We start from the raw sequence: 23,830 nt of genomic DNA, 5'->3' as shown, positions 1-23,830 counted from the left end.
AACTAATTTTTAGCTAATACGGCTAATAACATAAGGAAAGGAAAATCTTAGGTAACCAAGCGTTTAAACTATTACTACTACCCATTACATGATCTGTGCTTAATGGCTCATTGATAGGTATTATGCTCGCCTTAAAATCTGAAAGTCGCTGGTTCGGTGCTAAACGATGTCGTTTCCGTTTCCAATGGCGCAGGTCTTGAAACATCTCGTTCGAATATTTTCTCAGTAACTCGAAGACGATTACTTAATAACCTTTAACACTGTTAGTTTAAACTGTGTAGTTTGGCTTTAGGCTCAAACCAAACATAGCCCTGACCAAGCAACCAACAGCCCTGGTTTTAAACTGCTTTCAAAGTTTGGAGGACAAACATGGTATTGGTGTTCTTAATGCTTTAAAATGAAATGGCGACCATACAACGTAGGTATTAAGGTATTTTAAACAAGTATGAATGGAGAAGAGTGTAGGATGAGTGGCGCGATCTTGTAGTCTTGTTAGTGAGTAAGGCTGATATATTCCTTAAGACACAGCTGTTAATTAATAGCCCATACAGCAACTAAGGGACTTACAGGTTATAGTGGAATCCAAACCACATTTTTATCTTGGTTTAGTACTTCATCTATGGTATTAGCTAATTGGTATAATCAAAGATTACATATGCTATATGTAATCTTTGGTATAATTATCAGGATAGTGCTGCGGATAGTCGTACGGACGATATTCCACACCAGGGAATATCGTATCCACACTCCACAGTGCATGCGTATCCACAATTCGTGACCACCTAGTCGGTACAGGACGTTCTTGTATTGTAATCGATTTAGGATGATCTGTCAATTGTAAGGCACTACCAGCTTTCAAAACAGCGTTGTTGAATACCATGGTCCATGGGGTAAAAATGTAAAATGTCTTGCCTGTCAACATCAAGTCTATATTCAGTTGTCATAGACATGTTTTAAAAACCACTTTAACCGTTTTACCCATGCCTGTTTGTACAAACATGAACAATTAAGTACAGAATTTTAGTTCAATTTTATTGTAAAAATAAGCCATTTTGATTGTATTTAAAATTTATTTTCACTTTTGTTTTTTATGTTTTCTTTATTGAATATTGTTTTGTACATTTTTATAAATCATTTTGTTGGAATACAGATACAATTTATTAAATCATTTCACACCCATTTCTGATCATACAAGAGGGGTAATATACAATCAATATCTTGTAGTGCTTACAGCTTTTGTTAATATGTAGGCTAAAATGCAAGTATAACACTTAGCTATACGGCTATTCATGTTTGTGATTTTTGTATAACAAATATTGAATATATACAGTACTAGTAGCTATTTGGCTGAATTTAATCAAGCTAAATTTTGTAACCAGGGGCAGCTCCAGAGTGTACGCGCCCGGACCTACCCAAAATTATATTAGATATTTTAAAATTATAAATAAATAAAGTCATTTAATTATATGTAAATAAAGGAAAATCATTAAAACTCATTATTTTGCATTTACATTTTTATAAATTCTTCCCTTTTTGCCAAGGATCAAACTCCTTCTTGATCCTTGTCAGGCCTACCCAAAAAATTATTCCTATGGAGCCGTCCCTGTTTGTAGCTTAACAGGACCCAGATAAAAAAACAGATATTTTTCAAATAAAAAAATATCATCAAAATCACTAGCTTTGGCAAAATGAGATAAAATATTTATGTCCATACTAAAACAATTATGTTATTATAGTTCGGCCGCTTAGATAGCGACCTGCGTGCTAATGCTAACCAATGCTAGAGGAGGTTGCTATCTAAGCGACCGAACTATATAGTATTACTTATAGACATTATGTTATATATGTTATTAAGTTATACCTACTTGATGAAAAGGAAAAGGCGGCTTTAATAAAGATGTATCTAAATGAGGATAATTTTATATTTTCTATAAATTTACACTTTTTGTCAATACTTAGCAATTTGCAACTGGTATTATGCATAATAATAAGCACAAGGATGTTTTTAGCCTATTGCTAAATCCTCAATGACAGAATAATACTTTTTAAATGTTGTTTTATGTATTTAAATGTTTTATATATAAAACCTCAAGCAACCTTTAATTTCATTTAAAGAATCATAAAAAATATGTAAGTTGAATTAAATTACTCAGACCCCCAAACAAGATAATTACTGGAATTGAGTATTGTAAAATGAGTAAATACTAAATACCACCACTAGGTAAAAACCTCTTATCACAAAAACATTTTGAGCAGAGAAAAATATCATAAAAACAATTTTTTTAGTTTAATTATCCAAGCACGTTAACAATCATTTACAAAAGTAACAAAATCTTATTTCTAAAAGTACAAAGTTTTGCAAAAAATGCAAAAATGAAAGACTAAAGGAAAGTTAGGTTTAAAACCATCCTGTAAAAATTACATGTATTTTTTTGTCCTGGGAACACAACAAAAACTGCCCCCCTTCATGGAATCACTATTCTATAAAACAAAGTAAACCAAGAAGCCTTAACCATAAAGCAAGCAGGAACAAATTAATTTAAAACCTTACGTAAAAATAAATAAATTTGCCAAGTTTGACCAAAATATATACAAAAACAAGTTTACTTATCAGATAAGAATAACATGGGAATTTTTAATTTACAATCTTTTGAATTTTCTCTGTAACCATTAACTGTAAAAAAAACACATAAATAAACTAAATAATTTGTTTTTAAGCTCTTCAAAATGGTTTCCGGAGAAAAGTTGGAAATGTAATGTTTAAGCTTTTTAAGAGTCAAAAATGAGAAAAAACTATTTTTACCTCATAAATCCCTCCAAAAAACCCCGTTCCCATGGTCCGATCTGGCTGGTTTGCGAACTCGTTAAAATAAACCTAGGTTAACACTTTTGTACCAAATTTCATCGAAATAGGATCACTTTTGCTCAAGTTATCGTGCTAACGGACTCATATACATGTACGAGTTTGAACAGACTGTGTTTTCGTCCACTGGGGACATCAAAACGAAAAAGTAAACTGGTCCTGGGTCCAGGTCTTACCACGAGACCTACAGTAATAGCAATAGCTCATTCCCTATTTGGGAAATGTGCTAATAGATCAAAATGTAAGCCTACCTACCTCAAGATAAGACCTACTCCACTACTGAGCTTGCTAAATAAAGTAACTAATCAGCTGATGCAATATAAATTGGTATCATGGGACCGAATAATTTACAAATTATGACGTGTATTAATTCAATTATCAATTAATTGAGATGGGGACACCACCTAGGTGCGTTTTTTTTTACCCAAATAAAAGTGAAGGATGAGTTAGTAATGATGTGTAGATTTGTTACTGACTAAGATCAGCTGTTTAATCAGTCAGAATAATTTATTTAAAGCCTATTGAACAGAAAAGCTCAAATGAGAGCTCAAAAATGTTTACAAAAATTGCTACACCCCAGGTCTACCATGAACCTTAAGATAATCAGCAGGTAGAAATGATTCAAAATTAAACATAGCTAAACAAAGAAAATTACAATTTCATGCTAACTAGGATTTTTTTTACAAAAGTCCAATTGGTAAAATTCAAATTCCCACGTAACTTGGCTTTGTCAAAAGTGAATATTTTAATAACAGTGTCAATGCTGCATAAAATTTACAAACATAAAACCCCAAGTAGTCTAATCCTTCCACACTCTGCATTCTGAGCTATTTACAGGATTTCTAATAAATAACAATCAAGTATAAAACACATTTCTAGATAACAGTATACAATAGCTATATCACGTAAAACACAAAAGACATGGAAGACAAAACAATACACTGGTTGCAGCATAAAACCATCTAAAGAATAAGAATATTCACAATTTTTCTATAAGATGGTTTAAACACATACTTATCAATATAAAAATATAAACGATGGATCTTACAAGTTTATTCTAACCTTAGTATCCATTCTTAAAAAAAAATAAGTATAGGACCAAACATAAAATTTACTAATAGCATACTGGTAAAATAACACGGGTAAGGATAAAAAGCATAAACTGACCGATATGACACAGATACCTAAATAAACTTTACATAATTATTTACAATTTCTACAACTAAAACCCTATACTTGAATTCCATCATCGGAGCGTTTTCCTTTAGCTTTCAGTTTGTCTTCCATATTCAGCTTAGGAGCCTCGGTCCTAGTATGCCACACGTAAACCTAAAACAAAAATGCTATGAACTGAATTACATTAATTATGAATATAAGTCGACCAGCTGTCTAGGCTTTGCATATTTAGGTTTCTTCCCTAGGTTTTCTTATAAAGTCAGATTCCAGATCATAAACGTCATGAAACTTCTGTAGGCTATTACTCAGCAATGGAAAGTTTCCACATTCTCTTGTGAATATTGTTTTTGACATTGGTTGTGACAATGATTACCTACGTTTGAAACTGGGAATTTCGGACATTTATCATAACATTCCACATTGACAGTGTTCTCAAGTTTACATAATTGAAACCATGTGATTATGCACTCATGCAAAGTTTATAGCGTAATCGGATGCCTACTTCCGAGTGTAGCAAGAAGCTTTGACTTACCTTGGTGCAGTTGTCCGCCAGTGGTTCAAGCCTGTCCAAGGTAGTGAGATGAGTAAGTAACTCGCTCTCTTGCCACCCACCTTTCACTTGCAACAGGAACTTTACCTGTCACACAAACATCCACTACAGGTCTGACCAAATAAATTACAACTGTGAAAACATAGACACAGAGGTCTAATAGTTGATCACCATTGCAGCTGGGAAGTGGCAGATTCTTAGATCCGACTTTATCCAGTGATTAATCTACAGCATCAATCAGTACTCATTTCTAAAGCAGAATTATAAGGTTACTCTATGATCAATGTTAGCTGGGTACAACTCAAACCATTTGAAAGATTCTGACTTTTCACAGGGTCCAACTGGCAACCAATAATGGAATATACCGCCATAAGGATCGGGACGGAAGTTAGATTCATATTCTTATTCAGACAAAGAACCAAGTGGACGGAAGGTTACCACACAGCACCTTCTTTAGCATTGCATTGGGGAATAGGTTGTTCAGCTGATTGTAGTTATAGCTACTTTTCTTTAAATCTGTGTTCTTCTAAGCTAATGGCATTTTTTGAAAGGGAACAGACCAAATTAGGTCTATTTACTATCTAACGTCAACCTTTTCTTCGAAAGCATCATTAACTCAGATCATTATTAACAAATAATTAGATGGTTCAGAATCTATCCTGCTTGGTTTCGAGCCAGTAAACTTCAGATTTTGTGGCAAACACTATTACCACTCGGCTACCAAGTCAACTGTCGTCTAGTGTAGTGTTTTGACATTGATCCTAGTATACCTTTTCATCAATAACAACTTTAGGTGATTTTTTTATACCTTTATGGATTTCCCAGGGTGTCTGATAGTCATGATCATAGTTAGTTAGATATTTGCCTTGTAATGTAATGACCGCACATTTACCTCAGGGCGCTTCAGCAGATGCTGCAGATTGATGGCAAACCCAGCCATATCTATGGGGAAGGGCCTCTCCGGCCGCCATTGACTGTTCCACCCCACCACTCTGCCTGTAGTGAGGTTCACCTCGGGCTTCTCTACCATCAGTCCTCCTACCAGACCTACAGGCCACACGCTCACCTCTCTGGTCAACCTCATCTGTAAATTAAGAAAAAGAAGTAAATTACTATGCCCAACTCACCTAAAACGTCCTATGAGACGTTTTTAAACTGTTCCAAAAAAACACCAACACTACAACTTTTAAACTTTTTTTGGACCAACTGTTGACCCTCAAAACTGACCTCATTGAACAACTGAAGGCTGTAAGCATTGTCATCGTCTGCAAAGTAAACCACTCCACGATCCACCTCGGCGTTGAGATTAGCTCGTAGCCAAGCGAGTGCTTTGTTGCGTTGCAATACTCCCCTTGGCTTCACCCAGTTGGGCTCCTGACAGAAAGAACATTTCAGTTAATTGCACAAAAAGTGGTTTCAGATACATTGAGGACTACAACATTTGTTGTTTACAATAAATAACAACACAAAAAAATGAGAATATTTAATATTCTCGTTTATTTCAATGAAAGAGAAAAATTACCTCAAAAGCAATTTACTCAAATTGCTCAAAACATCATGGGTTTTATTGAATTGTTTTATTGGGAACTGATCTCTTCTAAATAACTTTCTGAATATATTTAAAATATGTAGAACAAATGTAGCATAATTACTAGTTTCAGAGCCCCTTAATTTGATTTACAAATTGCCCCAATTGAAACGGATTCTATGAGTTTGCAGTTTTAGAGCTAAAAAAGCTATGTTCTCATTTTTAATCATTAAGCTGTATATGTCTACTGTAGAAATTAATACATTGGTTGTTTATAAATGTTTATGACTTGCTTAAGTAACTATTTGGGTGGCCAAGAACTCCCTATCAAATCTCACAGTTGCTGGCCCAAAATTGAGAATCGTTTCAGAACTCAATTACCATTATTTTACATTGGTCTATTAATTAATGATTATTTTATTTTTCAAAACAGGTTGGGCTTAGATAATTATAAGACTAGGGTTTAAAATTCAACCGTTTGTCTGAAAAAAAAAACCTATGTCTTTGATGTTAAAGTATACATAGCACAGATTGTTTTAATTTTTCCTTCTTCTGTACAATATTACTCTTTCTTTATATTACAGTCTAACCTTGATATAACGAACCTCGATATAACAAATTCCTCGATATAACAAATTTTTTTTAATCCCCTAGAACTCTCCATAAGACACAATGTATATTTTACCTCTACATAACGAACAAACCATAACAACGACCTTGATTTAACGAATTTTTCGTGATTTCGGCTAAAATAAGACACCTCAATATAACGAATTTATCATTGTCAGAACCTCTACATTGCGAATTTAAACTCTGCATAACGAATTGTCTACTTCTTTCCCTCGATATAACAAACCCCCCACCCAATTATTGTTTTGGGAAATCTGGTTCTTTATCAAATGAAATGGAAAGGTCACGTCATCGCTTGCGCTAACATTCGTCTGCTCCGTTTTATATCTTTGTCTGCTGTCGCTGCGCGCGCTATGTTGCAACTGAGAACTGATTTCATTCACTGAGGACTGATGACGACGTAATGTTTAGTAAGCTGTGATTGGGCGATATGGGATAACTATGGTGAATTTTAAAATTTTTGGATAAAGAGAAAACTAAGAAAGAATATAAAAACAAAACCAAAGAGAAAGTATAGCAACATCGTTATCTTAACATTCCTTTTACGAGTGTTTTTATTATCCCTTGGCTATGATTATAAACTTTTATAATGACTTATCTAATAATTTATTGTTTTCAATACGATTTGTTTCAACTAGCAGCATCAATGCTATAGTTAATGATTATTATTGACATTTCTCTGTTGTGATAAATCAGTACTGTACTGTAAGTAGCCTACCAGCCTATCACGAGCAGTAGCTTACAAAACTTTCTACCGTTTTGTTTTGTTCTTTACATGGTTTATAACTACGCAATACAGTTTTTGGCTAGGTTTTAGGAGGGTTAGAACAAGTTGTGATTTTAAACTTACAGTTTTTAACTTGTACCAAGGTCAATACCATTGTCATGATTGCGCAATATTCAAGATCCCTCCCCTTTATTTTGCCGGACAATTTAGGTTCTACTGTACAATGTAAGCACTGTACTGTAAAGTATTGTAGCGTAGCCTATGCTACTTTAATTGTATTTTAATGAGGTCAAATCCCGACCTATATTGACCGACGCTGGTTCTGAACCTCGACTTAGCGAAATTCCTGCAAACCTAACCTCTATATAACGAACCTCGTTTTAACAAAATCCTTGATATAACGAATATTCAGTTCGGTCCCTTCAGATTCGTTATACTGAGGTTGGACTGTATATGATTAAGAATGAGGTAAAAGATGTAACATAAAGAAAAATGGCCTAGGTTTGAAGGAATTTTGTTAGGAAAGCATTTTGTTACGATAGGCTTACCTGGATGGGAAAGCATCTCACTTTGGCACAAACAACACAAAAACATTATAATAATAGCCTATACAATATTAAGGATATTTCACTGTCCCTTACTGCATTTTCAACTGAGGAAAGGTTTGGGAACAGCAACTCAATTAATTCTATAATCCTGCTGTTGCTATTCTAACAAAAATAATTAAAAATGATTTATAAGACATACAGGATTTTAAGCAATAAATATCAATAAGTAAACTTATTGTTCCTATAATAGTAGCATTGTTTGTAGATTAACCAATCCCATAATCACCCACTAAGTCACTTACTTTAGGCTTGTGCTTCCACTCTGCAGGGGTTTGCTCGTACAAGTGAGTGAAGTTTAAGTGAGTCTCAGTAAGCAGACTGCTCACTAGCGCTGTCTTGTGGTCCGAGTCCTCAACTACGATCCAGTGAAGATTTTGTACTAGCATTAGAGTGTGGGACAGCCTGCAAACAGTTGGAACAGTTTTGTTACATTACTTAAAATTTGAAGTTTGGTAATACACTAAGTGTCCCAATAGTTCGGCTTCGGTTTGACCGGTCGCCGGATGGTCAGGCCCACAGGCCGATCCAGTCCCGAGGTGGGTAAACTAGAAGGCGTCTAGTGTATATAAAACTATATAATTTTTTTAAAGGTATTATGATTATGTCCGCGTCTATGTTTGTATTAAAGTGCCTCTGTTTTTGTACTGTACTGCATGTGAATCGACAACCTTATGTGTGAATTCCATCTATTCAGTGTGTTTTTTGCTCTGTGATGTATGAAAACTACATATGTTTGTTTCCTGATATGAAAATGGTACTTTAAATATTTTGGCATTAGTGTGTGACCAAAATTGTGCCTGAGCATTTTTAAACTTATTAGTTGGAACTATGGGCCTTCTGCAACAAAATACCTGTAAGAAACAAAATGACCTTAAGAACTTTTTAAATTCTACAGGTACCATAAAAATGCACTACGTTGTGGCTTTTAAGATGGTTTGATTGAATCTGGACCCAGCTGTCTTCGATCATTTGGGTTTTACTAAGTAGTTCTTGCTATAAAAACTGATGATCATAGTGAATTAGCTTCACAAATTTTGACCATCCCACACCCAGTCTATTCAAATTTGGATTGAAATATGCCTAAGTAGCGTCCCATCTTATAACAGTGGTAAAGTGATAAAGTAAGATATGCTTGTTTATAAGTTATTCACCTAGTAAGCTCAGCCTTCTGCACAGGCCGAGCGTAGGTTGGTGTGATTGCGTAGATGACGGGAAGATCCGGATCCCACGTCACACAATCTCTACGGCCTAATAGCCTCATCGTCTCTGCCATATGTTCCTTGGACTCCTTCAGCTAAACACAGATTGTTGTGAAAAGTGAACAGATGTAACTTAGACTACATGAATGTACTTTCAACAAGAACATATTTATCATTAGTAACACTTTACTGGGGTAAAATTATTGAAAAGACAACAAAGTTACTTTTGAGTTTACCATACCTCAATTTGGGGTCTTTTTCAAAAAGGGCTGCCATTATTTAAACTGTGGAAAAACAACCATTTATATTAGGTGATTTGAGTTTTTGTAATTATTTCTACAGTAAAAAAAAGTGAGTTAAGATATAAATTTTAAAACTATGGTTATTCTTCAGTTTTAAAAAGTGGTGACCCTCGTCTGAAAAAGACCCAAAATTTGGCTGGTAGAAAATGTTATCTTTATTACTACAAAACAAAACCAGTTTTTAAATAAAAATAAGTATTGTAAGTGTACCAGCTAGGTGTATGTGTAAGCTGTGTGTGTGTGTGTGTGTGTGTGTGTGGTATTGTAGTTATTAAAATATTTTGTTATTCGCAAAATTTCATTAGTTTAGTAGCTGGAGAAGTGACTAACAGTGGTAAAAATTAAATGTTAATCTAACTGTAATAAAAAGCCAATGGTGTGGAATTAAAAAAATGACAAGTTAGATAGCGTTGGCTTACCTGATATTCGTACAATTCAAGAGTCCTCCTCATGTTATCATATTGATGAGGATCTGTAAAAAAGATACAAGACGATGAAATGCAGAAATGTAAAATACCCTCGCCGCAGCAAACCGTTAGACTAAGCGAATTTCCATCTACTATTGGCTAGATTTCCACTTAAATATGTCCTTTAAAAATTTGTCAGATTTATATCCTTTTCCAATAACATTCATTTAGAAAGTTAGGCCAACTGAGGTTTGCAGCTACAGGGAAGGTAATGAGGTGTGTTTTTATTAAAATGTTGATAGCTTATTATGAAATTTAAAAATTTGCCAATTTTATTTTAAATATGTTTATATTAAGCAAACTACACAAAAGTTTATTTATTCTCCATCCTAAGAATAACATGGGAATTTTTAATCTACACTTCTTTTGAATTTTCTCAGAACCATTTTAAGTATACAACAACACTTCAATAAAAGTTACTAGAGTCGGGACCACGTAAGTTTGCAGTTGAGGGAGGAGCCTATTTACCATATGGTTTTGAATGAACCAATGAGAACCGTGCGATGTTGCCAAATCTAATAATACCAGCTGATTTGAAAATATTGCTTGGTATATTTTAATTAGTGTTGTCAACGGGCGATGTGGCAACGTCGCACTGGCCTTATCTTTTGATTGGCTGCCACCAACTGCAAACTTACGTGGTCCCGACTATAAATAATTTCTTTTTTAAGATCTACAAAATGGTTGAGAAAGAAGTTGGAAGTGTTGTTTTCAGGGTCAAAAATGGGATAAACTAATTTTACCCCATAAAACCCAGTTCACAAGGTCTGATCATAATGGTTCGCGAACTGGTTTGAATAGATGTAGGTTTATACGTTTATCCCAAATTTAATCAAAATCGCGTCAATTTTGCTCAAGTTATTGTACTAACGGACATAATATATATAGGCTATATACCTTAAATATAAATGAATTTGAATGGATGATGTTTTGGCCCCTGGGGACCACAATAAAAATTAAATAAATACCTTAATCCGTCCCGGGTCCAGGTCTTAACATGAGACCTACAATAATAGTTTATTCCCTAGAAGTTAAGTTCATGGAAACTTACTAAAATATTTCCTACATGGGAAATTCGCTAAAATTAGTCATATAAGTAATAGAAGCAATCGGACTGTGCAGTACACGTTCGGTGCGGTAAAAGAGTAAAATACAGCAGAGTAGCCTAAGCTCCTTAACTTTACAGTACCTAAGTTGGGAAATTTGTAGACAGACTACGATTCCCATTAAAAACTCAAGGCTTTATCAAGCAGTTCAGATTTGGGAATCAACCTTGAGTAGACCTAGGCCTAGGCCAAGATTGTTTTGAAAGTACCGTAATGAGTTGGTGAGTCATTGGTCAAGGTCTCATGACATCACCAATGATTCAATCAACAGCTTCTTTCCCTGTAGCTTATGCCAATGTTGATGAGGCAACATACAATAAGTTTTAACTTAGGCTCTGCTACTTGCGGTAACACTGAACTTATACTACTTATGTTATTTTGAACTTTTTTGCCTTATCTACCTAAATTAGGCTATTTTAAGCACTTTTTACCATTGGCACTTTTGGGGGAAACGCCTATTTCACCCTGAAAATCACGTTTGAAAATCAAGAAAAATGCTAGAAATCAATGATTTTTGGGGCTTGATATTTTTTTTTAAATCTAGGGTGGTTTTTTTTTAAATATTAGTCCATTTAAAACACTTTTTTGGCGAATGCCGTTTTTGCCCAGGAAACCAGGTTTGAAAAATCTTAAAAAAATAGTAAAGTACCAAAAATTACCGGTTATTAAAATTATGTTTGGGTAAACCAAATTAGCCTAAATATATAATAAACTAACTTAACCTAACCTAACCCAACCCATGCTTAGGTTAACAATGTGCCAAAATGACCGATTTTGGGTAAACCCTGGTTATGCTAGGTTAGGTTAGTATTAAGTTATTGACACGTAGTAAAAAGAAGTTGGGTAGGGTACAGTTTCTTAACTGGGCTATGCTAATATTGATTGAAACTATCGAATTGTAAATATTGGTTAATAGGCCCTAATCGATATTTTTAAATATAGCCTATATCCATTATAAAATAAAACTATCATAACCTAACCTAACCAACCAAACTTGCTGATGGTGAAAAAATCGCATGAAGGTTTACTAATTGAATCGATAGTTTCAATCAATATTTAGCATAGCCCAGTTAAGAAACTGTACCCGTTGGGTACCTACCTACAGTTTCTTAACTTAGCTATGATAATACCTATTATGGCTGCACTTTACTTTACGTCCTACACTCATTCTAATGAAAATATCGGTTACTCGATTGTTTCATTCGATATATCGTTTGGTTAGTTAGGTTAGGATAACCTTACTTAACTAACCAAACGATATAACTTATCGAATAATCGATATATCGATCGATATTTTCATTCGAATGAGTGTAGGACGTAAAGTAAAGTGCAGCCCCTATTATTAGTAAACCTTCATTCGATGTTTTCACTATCAGCAAGTTTGGTTGGTTAGGTTAGGTTATGATAGTTTTTTTTAGTTTAATTTTATAACTGATATAGCTGGTAAATATATCGATTATTAAACAATATTTTTAATTTGATAGTTTCAATAGATATTAGCATAAGTTAGTCCAGTTAAGAAATTGTACCCAAAAAGTTTTACACGTGTCTAAAATCATTGATTTCTAGCATTTTTCTTGATTTTCAAACACGATTTTCAGGGTAAAATAGGCGTTTCCCCCAAAAGTGCCAATGGTAAAAAGTGCATAAAATAAGTTAGTCTAATTTAGCCAGATAAGGCAAAAAAAGTTCAATATAACATAAGTTAAGTAGTATAAGTTCAGTTAAACCCCCTAGGGGTACAGTTTCTTAACTGGGCTATGCTAATATTGATTGAAACTATCGATTCGATTAGTAAACCTTCATGCGATTTTTTTCACCATCAGCAAGTTTGGTTGGTTAGGTTAGGTTATGATAGTTTTATTTTATAATAGATACGTTTAAAAATATCGATTATTAATCAATATTTTCAATTCGATAGTTTCAATCAATATTAGCATAGCCCAGTTAAGAAACTGTACCCTTACCCTACTTGCAAAAAATAACTTTTTGTTCCAGCCTTTTTCACCGAAATTACCTTTGAGAGATTTTAGTTCCTAAGAGGGATAAGACAAACTATCTTAAGTTTTAATAAGTACTCAGCACCTGTTTTTTGTTTGCTCAATAAGAGTACCTATATTAAAACAGCATAATGGAATAACTAAGACCAACCCGGTTGTTTATTGCTGGAATAGGCATAGGCTAAGAAACTTTTTCTTACATTTGCAGTTTGCTGAGACTAATTTTCAAGTAGCATAGGCCAAAAGGAATACTTACAAGAGCTTGATTAGACAAGTTAAAATCTATTTAAAAGCACTAAAGTTAAAAAAAAAACCATTTTCTCCCTACTTACCCCTATTTTTTACACCAATGAACCACAAAAGAACTAAAAGAAGCAGAGCTAAGTAAAGTATAATTTTCTTTCTAATCGGCATGTCTAATGTTTGAACAGAATCTTGATACTTATGGGATGCAGGTCTTGAAGAATACATGACCTGTTATTAAACTATCGGTTTAACTGTTAACTAATTAATAAATAGTCAATAAGTTAGATCCGCCGACCTTGCAACACCGTTATAACCTACAAAGCTCAATACTGATTATTAAGAGTACTGTAACATTAACTGAGGTCACATAACCATAAACGTGAAGAACATCGCAAATAGGTTAAGTGTCTACTTAAATCATACATTTTTTAACGACATATCAATCTTCCTGGTAATAAAACTAATGAATAATATAACACTTTGATTACGAAATATTTATGTTGTTGGCATTTAACTCAAAACAATGTCTGCAATGTTTGTTTGTTGCATCGTTCGTATCGTATCCATCTGTCTGTATCAGTGTATACTGTATGTATAGTCAAACGTCGTCATTCAAACTGAACTTTTTTCATAGAGTACGATCACATGATAGAGGGAGAAGGGTAGCTCAGGTCTTGGCTTTGGATTGCATTGTGTCTGGACTGGACCACTTCACACAGCTGACTACAAAACAACGAAAATTATTTCAAAGAGGAATAAAATAATGATTTCTTGCCATTAGCAAGAAAAACTGAATTTTTAAATGATAGCATAGATCCATACAGTATATCGATAAGATATTAATCTATTCGACATAATTCAATTTCATTCAGATCAATCAAATTATAAGCATCCTAGTGACTTTCGTGTCATATAACTAACATATTAACTATTTTAAACTCTATGGCTTGTAAGCAACTTGAGTCAGCTGATCTATCTAAAGGTGTTGGCCAATCATATTGATATTGCTTCTCAGTCTAGTACTTAGTAGTTGATAACTCTGTTTTCTTCTCTTGTGTCACCTGACTTGCTTACTGACTTGGGGCTGCAAATTAAGTGTGAACATTAGTAGTGTAATTATTTCTAAATTGTGCACTGAAAAGAGTGAAAAATGTCTGGAAAAGACAGATTAGCCATATTTCCATCCCGAGGGTGAGTTTAATAATGGTTTGATTTTAGATTTGTGACATTACAACATCATCAAAACCCAGCACTCCTTTTACAATTTCATCCCTACCTTCATGAAACCCTCTTTGATAATAAAGTCAGTGTAGAATGTAGATTAACGGATAACATTCGTTATAATAAATCATTCTTCATGACGTAATATTACCGAGGAGTGAAGCTACATTTCCAACTCTCACTTAAGTTTATTTTGATTTCAAAAAGAGTTTAAACATCCAGGCTTGGTTCTGCCAACATTTTGGGATTTTTGACATATTTGACCAGGCCTATTTCTGCTTAACCCTCTTAAATTCAAATGCCAAAGGCCTACTTACCGATTGAGTGTACAAATGTAAATCGTTAGTTCTAGGCTAGTATTGGAGAGACAATGTTCAGCAGGGTTGGCCTATCAATTATCAATAAGATGGGGACGCCACTATGTGTGTATTTTAACCCAAATATGAGTGAAGGATGAGTGGCGCGATCTTGTAGTCTTGTTAGTGACTAAGGCCGACATGTTCCTTAGACACAGCTGTTAATTAATAGCCCATAGGCCTACAGCTAATGGCAACTAAGGGACCTACAGTTTATTTTGGAATCTGAACCACATTTTTCCCTCGTAATTAATGAATTGGTCTAATTATTAGGATAGTACTGCGGATAGTCGTATTACTCACTAGCGCGGACGTTAATCCACACCAGGGAGCATCGCATCCACAGTGCATCCCTATAAGTACAAATTTCTAATTGTTTTGAGTTATAAATTACGGTTTCTATACCTACATTTTATGAACAAAACCAAAGTTAATTAGGTAACTTAGATACAACTAGGAAGTTACCGTATTAATTTTTAGATTGACTTAGTCACTATTTTTTGTTTACGGGGCTATATTTCTGTAGAGAACCTGCGATAAGCCTGATATCGGATTAAATATTGATACTATCAATTTTGATATATCGCTACTAAAGTATTATCTTCCTCCTGATGTAAGGTAGGCCTATACATCAAAAACTTACTTAATAAAAATATAAATATTGAATTTAAATTTAAGTACCGGTAGGCCTAATAATAGGTAGGGCCTACTTTAATAAGTTATTGATATGGATCTTTAATAAATAAAACTTCAATAACAATATTTAACCAAAAACATTATGAATGTTAAAAAAGCAAAAAATAACAACTTTGATCATATTTTTTAATGTTTTGATTTAGGCCTATCTTATGGGGTAAAATAAAATCTGATGCAATATCAATATTGAAACTAATTTAAATCGATATAGAAATTTAATCCGGTAGGTAATATATTGTAGGTTCACAGCAAAACTGCACCTGTGTTTTATTTTTCTAGTAGAATAATCGTTCACCAATACGGTAATGCTGTTAGAAAAGTTCGTACCTTCCACAAACACGGAGCCCGGGCGGTTCTAAGTGTGAGTGTAAAATAATCTGAGATCAGAATCAGAAATGCTTTATTCATGATTTATAACATAGGTAGATGGATACAGAATGTGCGTCAATAACTTAACATCTAAATAGATGATCTTGGCGTTATTTATTGCCACAAACTCTTTTGGAAGAGGGTAAAAGAACCTAGTACCTGCATCTGTGGGTTTTTTATAACAGTAGATTCCCTCTTATCCGGACACCTTTTAACCGGACATTGGTTTAACCGGATTACAATCGGCAGAAATGACATAGAGATGTTAACCAATGTGCTGATAAAAATTGTCCGGTTAAAGAGTTAACCGGACAATTTTTATCAGCACATTGGTTTAACCGGACTAGATCGGCAGGAAGTGGGTGGTACTGAAACGACTGTTCTCGTGGGAAAGATTTGAGACCAGTGATCACGTGACTAAATACAATGCTCTCCTAAATTTATTTCAAATATCACAGTAAACGGTCCGTTTTAACGAGTTTTTGGGGACGTCGGTTTAACCGGAAAAAACGTTATCCGGATTGGCCTCGGTCCCGAGGAGTCCGGATAAGTGGAAGTCTACTGTATTGAACTCTAGATTATGTCTCTGAATGGCTGGATAGTTACAATGTCGTGAATTGTAACCTGTAACCTGTGTAGGCCTTGTACCTGTGTAGTTTTGTTACCGACTAAGATCGGATATTTATTTTGCCAGGACCATTTGTTAAAAGCCTAGAAAGGATCAGGGACAGCTGGACGTAATTCCAAGTCATGAAACAGGAAAGATAATCTTTCCACTTTTTAATGTCAACACATTGTTAGAAAGCTCCAAAACTATCGGTAGCACTTAAGTGTAGGTATATCTGAATGAAAGTTTATTATGAAATGACTTAACATGTCTTTTCTTTGCAGTGCTCAGACACTGATGAAAAGTCGTCTCAAGGGAGCTCAAAAGGGACACAGTTTGTTAAAGAAGAAAGCTGATGCTTTGCAAATGAGATTTCGTCTGATTCTTGGTAAAATTATTGAGGTAAGATATGAAGATGTTTAAACTACATTCATATTCATGTAATTTTTAAACATTTGTCTGTTAATCAAGGTGCCGTACGAGAGACTATGCATACTGGCATCTGATATGCTAAATACCATTAAACTAATTTTGGAGTTGTTACCGGTACTGTGTTGTAAAACACATGTTACAATGGTAAGAACTTGTAGTCTATTACTTCAATTCAATTACAAATATTTTATTGTAAAATATTTACTTTGTCCTTAGACTAAAACTCTGATGGGAGAGGTCATGAAGGAAGCTGCGTTCTCATTGGCCGAAGCCAAGTTCACCACCGGAGACTTCAACCAGGTGGTTCTCCAGAACGTAACGAAAGCTCAGATCAAAGTGCGCACAAAGAAGGATAACGTGGCTGGTCAGTGACAAGTGAAATACAGTAGTTTAATCTCCTCTTGGCTAGTGATTAATCACCCTTTTAAATTACTGTATGAGTATACCTGTTAATTGAGGGAGAAACCAGTTAACCTTTTATAGCTTAAAAGTTACATTTGTCTGTGAAGGTTCATACACTAAATTCTTTTCTGTTGTTTAGTTCTGCCAGACTATGTTGTTTGTAAATGTGCTTAGTGTTTCTTAAAAAACTTAAAATGTGGAGCAATTTAAGGGGAATCTATTCTAATACTAGTATCATACTGTTCCAGGTGTAACTCTGCCAGTGTTCGAGAGTTACCAAGACGGCACAGACACTTACGAGTTGGCCGGTCTGGCTCGAGGTGGTCAACAGTTGGCCAAACTGAAGAAGAACTATCAGAGCGCTGTCAAACTGTTGGTGGAGCTTGCATCACTGCAGACCTCCTTCGTAACTCTGGACGATGTCATCAAGATCACTAATCGGAGAGTGAACGCCATCGAGCACGGTTAGTTTGTGTTTTTATTCTTGAAATGTATTGTGGTTTCTTGTAAAATGAATTCAATTACATTACCTAGGCTATAGCAAAGTATCAAATATTGGTAAAGTCGGAAATTAGTATTGAATTCCAAAATGGTCTAGAAAAGTCGGGATTTAGTCTTAATTTGGTTGTAACAGTCAGGAATTTTATGGACCACGTAAAATTGAATAATATTTACATGATTTTTCGTGACCATGGGAGACGCTGATGCTGTTAAGACAACAGCAAGAGATGTTCATTATTTAGCCACGATCGTAGACGACGATCACGTTTTCATGACCACAGGATACGATGACGATTGAAATATTATTAAAATTGTCATTTGTGCAAAATATTTACACCTCATTAAACCAATGTGTGCATACTCAGTTAAGCCTACACAGTGCATTTTACAAAACCTAGTAGGCCTATCCAATTCCCTCCTTTTACCCTAATATCTTATCCCTATATGGGAAATTCCCTAAATTCAATACACCTAAAATAATTACACCCTTCTATTGTTTAGTCTTGTTGAATAAACACCTGTGCTGAAAGTTTTTGAATTATTGATGATGCACCAGCCCAAACAATTCCTGACATAATAGCCTACATGATCTTAAAACATCAACATGTAACATGTAGCCTAACACCACTCTGCGTATCCATTAGTAGTGCAATAACAACAGGCTGGGAAACACTGATATTTTTTTTTTTTATAGAGGGCCAGGCTTACAAGTAACCATGGGATTGCAGCGCAGCTGGAACAGCTTATTGTGCACCCTCAGTCACAGGTCCCCATTCTCCGTCAAATCACAGGTCCTTTGTGAACCATAAGATCCTTTTGACTATGGTGACCCGTTCTTCCCTTTGATCTCCAGTCGATAGGCCAAGGGATCTCATGCGCAGACCTTGTAGGGCTGGGCACATAAATATCACGTGGAATGCTGTCTCCTCCTCCTCTCCACATTTCCTAAATAAGAGGCTTTCAACTTGAATTCCCATCTTGTGTAAATGTCCACAGAATACCCAATGGTGAGTCGGTGGCTCAGTTGGTAGCGTCGCGGACTTCGGGCCCAAGGCAGTAGTGTCGTGGGTTCGGATCCTGGTCACTACCACAAACTTTTATCAGTACAGTTCACCTTTGTACTGTACCGGCTCACACCTTGTTTTGCTGGATACGTTCCACGCACAGATCTGTAGTCTATGTGGACAAAAAAAAAATTGCCGCTAATAAAGCCAACCACCTTCCGCAGGGTCTTCCTACTCAGCCAAAGGGCATCTGCCGCTATCGCACCAGTAGGTGCCTGCAGCATTCTCTTTGACTGTACATTGCCTTCTGTTCTTTCCCAGCTCCTTCGATGTTCTATACCCATCCACTGGCAAACAGCTCTCCGTGCTGTGCTGTAAGCAATGCCACTTGGACCCATGAGGCTGGGAAACACTGATATAGTTTACAAAGAGCTAATGTAGCTTTCTTATGTTGAAAGGCTTAATTTCATCAGTCAAAAGTTAAACATGCTGTGTAATTTTTTCAGTGATTATTCCTCGTATTGAGCGAACTCTGGCTTACATTATCTCAGAACTGGATGAATTGGAGAGAGAGGAATTTTACAGGTAATTTATTTTACTGTCATTCATCAGATCTCACACCTGTTGTGGATCTACTGGTCGAATTTGAAACAAAATTGTCGCAATGGTGGGAACAATATATTGTTTTTACGTATTATGTAAATCTTAAACTCTTCAGTTTACATTTTACTATTATTTTTAGACTGTTTTATAAAAAGCCAAAAATAGTATTTTTTAAACGAGTGATTTAGTTTTTACCAAAGGCCTCATCTACCTTGAGAGGTATTAAGGTTGACTAAATATTTAAATGATGTATTGTCTGAATATATTTTGTTCTGTATGTTTGTTCATGTAAGTTTTACATATAAACCTACTAGACCAAAGTTGAAAGGAGGCATGTGAAGTGTTTTATGGGTTCAAGGGGCAACTTTTGGTGATTTAAATATTTAAGACTACACTGCTATTTTATTTAGTTTGTAACATAAGCATAGCATAAGAAAACATAAATTAGAAATGTTAACTGCTGAAAACATTACTTAAACAAATGTATAATCCATTGTCAATCAATATATACATAGTGAACATTCAAAGTGCCTCTCTTAAAACCATCACAAAATGGGTCTAATGTCTAAAACATGTAGGTTTTAAGGACTTTTATTAGAAAGGCTTACTTGAACGAAACAGAGTCCAAAAGACCTAAAAATTGAAAAGTTTTCAAATCATAATTTTATTGATTTAATTCATTATCACCTGTCCAGTTTCAGAGAAGCGTTATTTCCTTAAAGAAGCACCACCCTGCATCCCTATTAGTTAGTCATAGATCTATGATCTCACCTTTTATTTAGTGTTCATACCACAGTTGAGCGGTTTGGTAGTTAAAGAATTTGTTTAGTATTGAAAGTTTACAGAATTTATCCCAAGATCAATTTAATGATTTTTGGCAATGAAACTGGCCATAGAAGTTGCCGTAATCAACTCTTGCTGTCCAAAGAAAAAACTGAACTTAGTAACAAAACATTTATGACCTTTTCTACACTTATCTTTAATTTATTTTCACCTTGAACTACTTGTTTGCTTCATGGTGAAATAACAGTAATAATAACAATACAATATCTTGGTAACGAAAATGTTTTTAGATTGAAGAAGATCCAGGATAAGAAGCGTATTGCTCGAGTCAAGCGTGAGGCATTAGAGGCGACCAACAAGGCAGCAAATCTCGCTCTAGAGGCTGCCAACATGCTGGACGAGGGTGATGAAGACTTGTTGTTCTAAGTTACAACTTGTGCTTTCGTTAGTAGTCTTAACGGATGAGTTGAATGGATGGTTCACTCTTAAATCATTGTCCATAAATGTAAACTTCATAAAAAAATTTGATCAATTTGCTTAAGATGTAACATTTGTCTCTGGACTTAGGCTAAAATAAGATCCTGTACTCAAAGTTTAGTTGTAGGGATTGTTTAAGGGGTTTTTGGATGTTGTAGTTTTTTTCCACAGGTAGGAACATTAACAGGACAGAAATATGTTTTTTGTAAAATTGTCCCCACTACACTAAGGAATTGTCAAATAATATGTTAATGACTTTTTCATAATCCCTAAGTTCATATAGTTATCTGAAAGCTTGTAGGTGATATATTGTAAAAGAAGGTATGACTGCTGTATTTTAAAAACTGATTATTTTGTTACACTTCTCTAAAACTAGTTTAAAAGTAAATTCAAATTGAGTTAAATTACTTTTAAGTTTTTAGCCATCCAACCAGGCAGTTTGGGGTGTACAAATAATTACATGCATATGATTTAATGTTTCAAGGATTCCGATTACTCTGGATATTTTACACATTTCTTAAACTAATATAAACATATACTTCCACTTTCCAGACAAATTTTCTTATCTATTTAACTTAGCATATACTGATAATTTGTTTGTAATTGTTCTGAAATAAAACTAGGTAAAAAAGAGGTTTGTAACTACATAAAAAACAATCTATTCTTATAAAGTTTATAATAGAGATATAAATTATTTTGGCGCTTCCACAAAAAATCTTTAAATTTAATTATCATTCCAGTTTAGAAACAAGTTATTAGAGTTTAGATAAAATAATATGTACAGTACGTTTGAATGTAAGATATTGGTGTTATTGGTATTGTTTTAAGTTTATAAATGTAAATAAGAAATATAAAATAATAAAATTGCATTATGCTAAGCAGAAATACGTTAATTAATCATACGTTTATTTTATATCTGACCTGGCATAAGAAACTAATTTGCAAGACCACTTCCACCAGTGGCATAATTATTGGCATGCTTGAAAGTGGATGGTTATATAGCTATTTACCTTACAAGTGTAGTAAGAGCGTTTTTATATCACGCAGGTGAATGTTGTGCAACGAGCGGAAGCGAGTTGCATAATTTACCGAAGTGATGTAAACACGCTCTTGCGTAACGTGTAACGTACAAGATTTTACCTGACCCGACAATATACAGGAGGTTACGAACAATATTTTTCATTATCCATTTCACTCATCTTCTAACAGTAACGTTCATACAAACAGAAGCTAGGTTAAGAAAATTCTTCAAAACATAACAATAAAATGCAAGCGCACAGCTGATTTCTAGCGTTGAACGTTGTTGGCTCCATAGAGGAATATTTTTTAAGTTAAGCACTCAATGTTATTTAAATGGGTTTCATTACATCACCGAGTGAGTTTTTTTCAACTTTACATCACTCGAGAAGTAACAAAGTTATATACATCACGCTTGGGATAGGGAAGTTTAACATGGCGGGTTAGGTAAAATAGATTTTCATATGAAAAAGCAGCTTTTCATATGAAAAGTATTCATGTAAAACATCTGATTTTATTGTTTTGAAATCATTAAAAAACTTAATTTTTACACTAGCTGTTTTTCATAGACAGATATTAAGTATCTGAGTGGTCACCTAACTCAGGTATCGGCTGTTCAATTCTAAGAAAATCTGGAAACCTTTTAATAGTTAGGTAAACAATGAACCCAGCTGTCCTTGATCATTGGTGTTTTTTAAGTAAGTTAGCTGTCCAACGTACGGGAATCAAATAGTCATTTAAAACTAAATATAATACCGAACAGCTGTTTACACTGCTAGGTTCTGTTATTGTATCTGACAATAGTCCACTTATATTTTCAGTTACTGTCGTTACTGGTTCTGCTGATTGAAAATCATCGTAATTTCTTAAATGGGTTTACATACCCCTTGCATTGAGAGGTAGGTGCCTCCTCAGAGTATTATCCGACATTTCATGGAGGTAATGTTTTTAATTCATAAAAAGCTACTTTACGAACTTTTTGTAAAACTTTTGCACTGTCCAAAGATTTTTTGCTGCTTTCTTTCTAAACATAAAAAAACTCACTGCCACTTGGATTTTCGTTCATTTTACAGAAACAGCATGATTTTCAATGTGAAATAAAGTATCTCGTCAAACATAAATAAAATCAAGCAAAACACGACAATAACTTTATTCACTAGCCAACTGATAATATGTTTCTCACCTGATTGAACAAAAGGAACTGGTATTAGTGAATTATGAATTTTTTTTAACAAGTATTTATTTACAATCTATTCTATACTAGAACAATAAGTAAATTTCATGGCCATTTTAACATGGGTTAGATACACTCCATCAAGTGCACTAACATACAAAAACTTTTAAACAGTTTAACTAAAAACGATTTGGATGGCCTGGATTAACTCTTTTGAGCCTATATGTATCTTCACTATTATCAAGGAGGTTAACTGCCAGGAAATTTGGATGGATTTCTTTGATATTTTTCACTTCCGTTTTTTTATTTCTTCTCTAACATAGGGTGATTTTGCATCTTGATGGATAACTTTATTTGTGACAAACCAAGGTGCTTGTAAAATTTTTCTTAGTGTTTTGGATTGAAATCGTTGAACTATTTCTATGTTCGAGTTTGAAGTGGTTCCCCAGAGTTGGATACCGTAGGTCCAAATAGGTTTCAATATAATTTTGTATAAAAGTAATTTATTTTCAACAGATAATTTTGAATTTCGACCAATAAGCCAATTTAGTTAGTTTGTTTTTAAATTGAAATGAAGTCGTTTGTTCCAAATGTGTGAATGTCATGTAAGCCGTGAATGCCACGAAAAAATGACAATAAAAAAATAAGGATAAGGTGGAACAAGACATTTTAGTGGAAGCAGTGGCAGTGATAAGTAAGGTGGAACTGAGAGTAAGGCCACAAATGCGTTTGAAAATAAGCATGTAAGTTTAGAACTTTTCGTTTGTAACACTTGTTTCTAAAACA

General features: G+C 34.4%; 2 protein-coding genes across 2 annotated transcripts; one reads left to right on the top strand and one right to left on the bottom strand.

Annotated features, from left to right (window-relative positions):
* Positions 1–1,917: 1,917 nt before the first annotated feature.
* Positions 1,918–13,948, bottom strand: LOC128986723 (galactosylgalactosylxylosylprotein 3-beta-glucuronosyltransferase I-like). The gene is made up of 8 exons (XM_054407219.1): positions 13,489–13,948; positions 10,003–10,055; positions 9,234–9,376; positions 8,325–8,484; positions 5,817–5,963; positions 5,482–5,673; positions 4,572–4,676; positions 1,918–4,192 (listed from the first exon to the last, which is right to left on the bottom strand). The coding sequence occupies exons 1-8, from the start codon at positions 13,625–13,627 to the stop codon at positions 4,094–4,096; spliced, it is 1,038 nt and encodes a 345-aa protein (XP_054263194.1). The 5' UTR covers positions 13,628–13,948; the 3' UTR covers positions 1,918–4,093.
* A 479-nt stretch (positions 13,949–14,427) lies between these two features.
* LOC128987608 (V-type proton ATPase subunit D) lies at positions 14,428–21,751 on the top strand. The gene is made up of 6 exons (XM_054408552.1): positions 14,428–14,593; positions 16,936–17,053; positions 17,300–17,447; positions 17,734–17,949; positions 19,497–19,575; positions 20,667–21,751. The coding sequence occupies exons 1-6, from the start codon at positions 14,553–14,555 to the stop codon at positions 20,800–20,802; spliced, it is 738 nt and encodes a 245-aa protein (XP_054264527.1). The 5' UTR covers positions 14,428–14,552; the 3' UTR covers positions 20,803–21,751.
* The last annotated feature ends 2,079 nt before the right edge of the window (positions 21,752–23,830 follow it).

The sequence above is a fragment of the Macrosteles quadrilineatus genome, unplaced genomic scaffold (assembly GCF_028750875.1).
Source record: "Macrosteles quadrilineatus isolate MER2022 unplaced genomic scaffold, UCM_ALF_1.0 Scaffold_2__2_contigs__length_208266976, whole genome shotgun sequence".
NCBI classification, from domain to species: domain Eukaryota; kingdom Metazoa; phylum Arthropoda; class Insecta; order Hemiptera; family Cicadellidae; genus Macrosteles; species Macrosteles quadrilineatus.
Note: the sequence above shows the minus strand (reverse complement) of the source record. Positions and strands in the feature narration are given on the sequence as shown.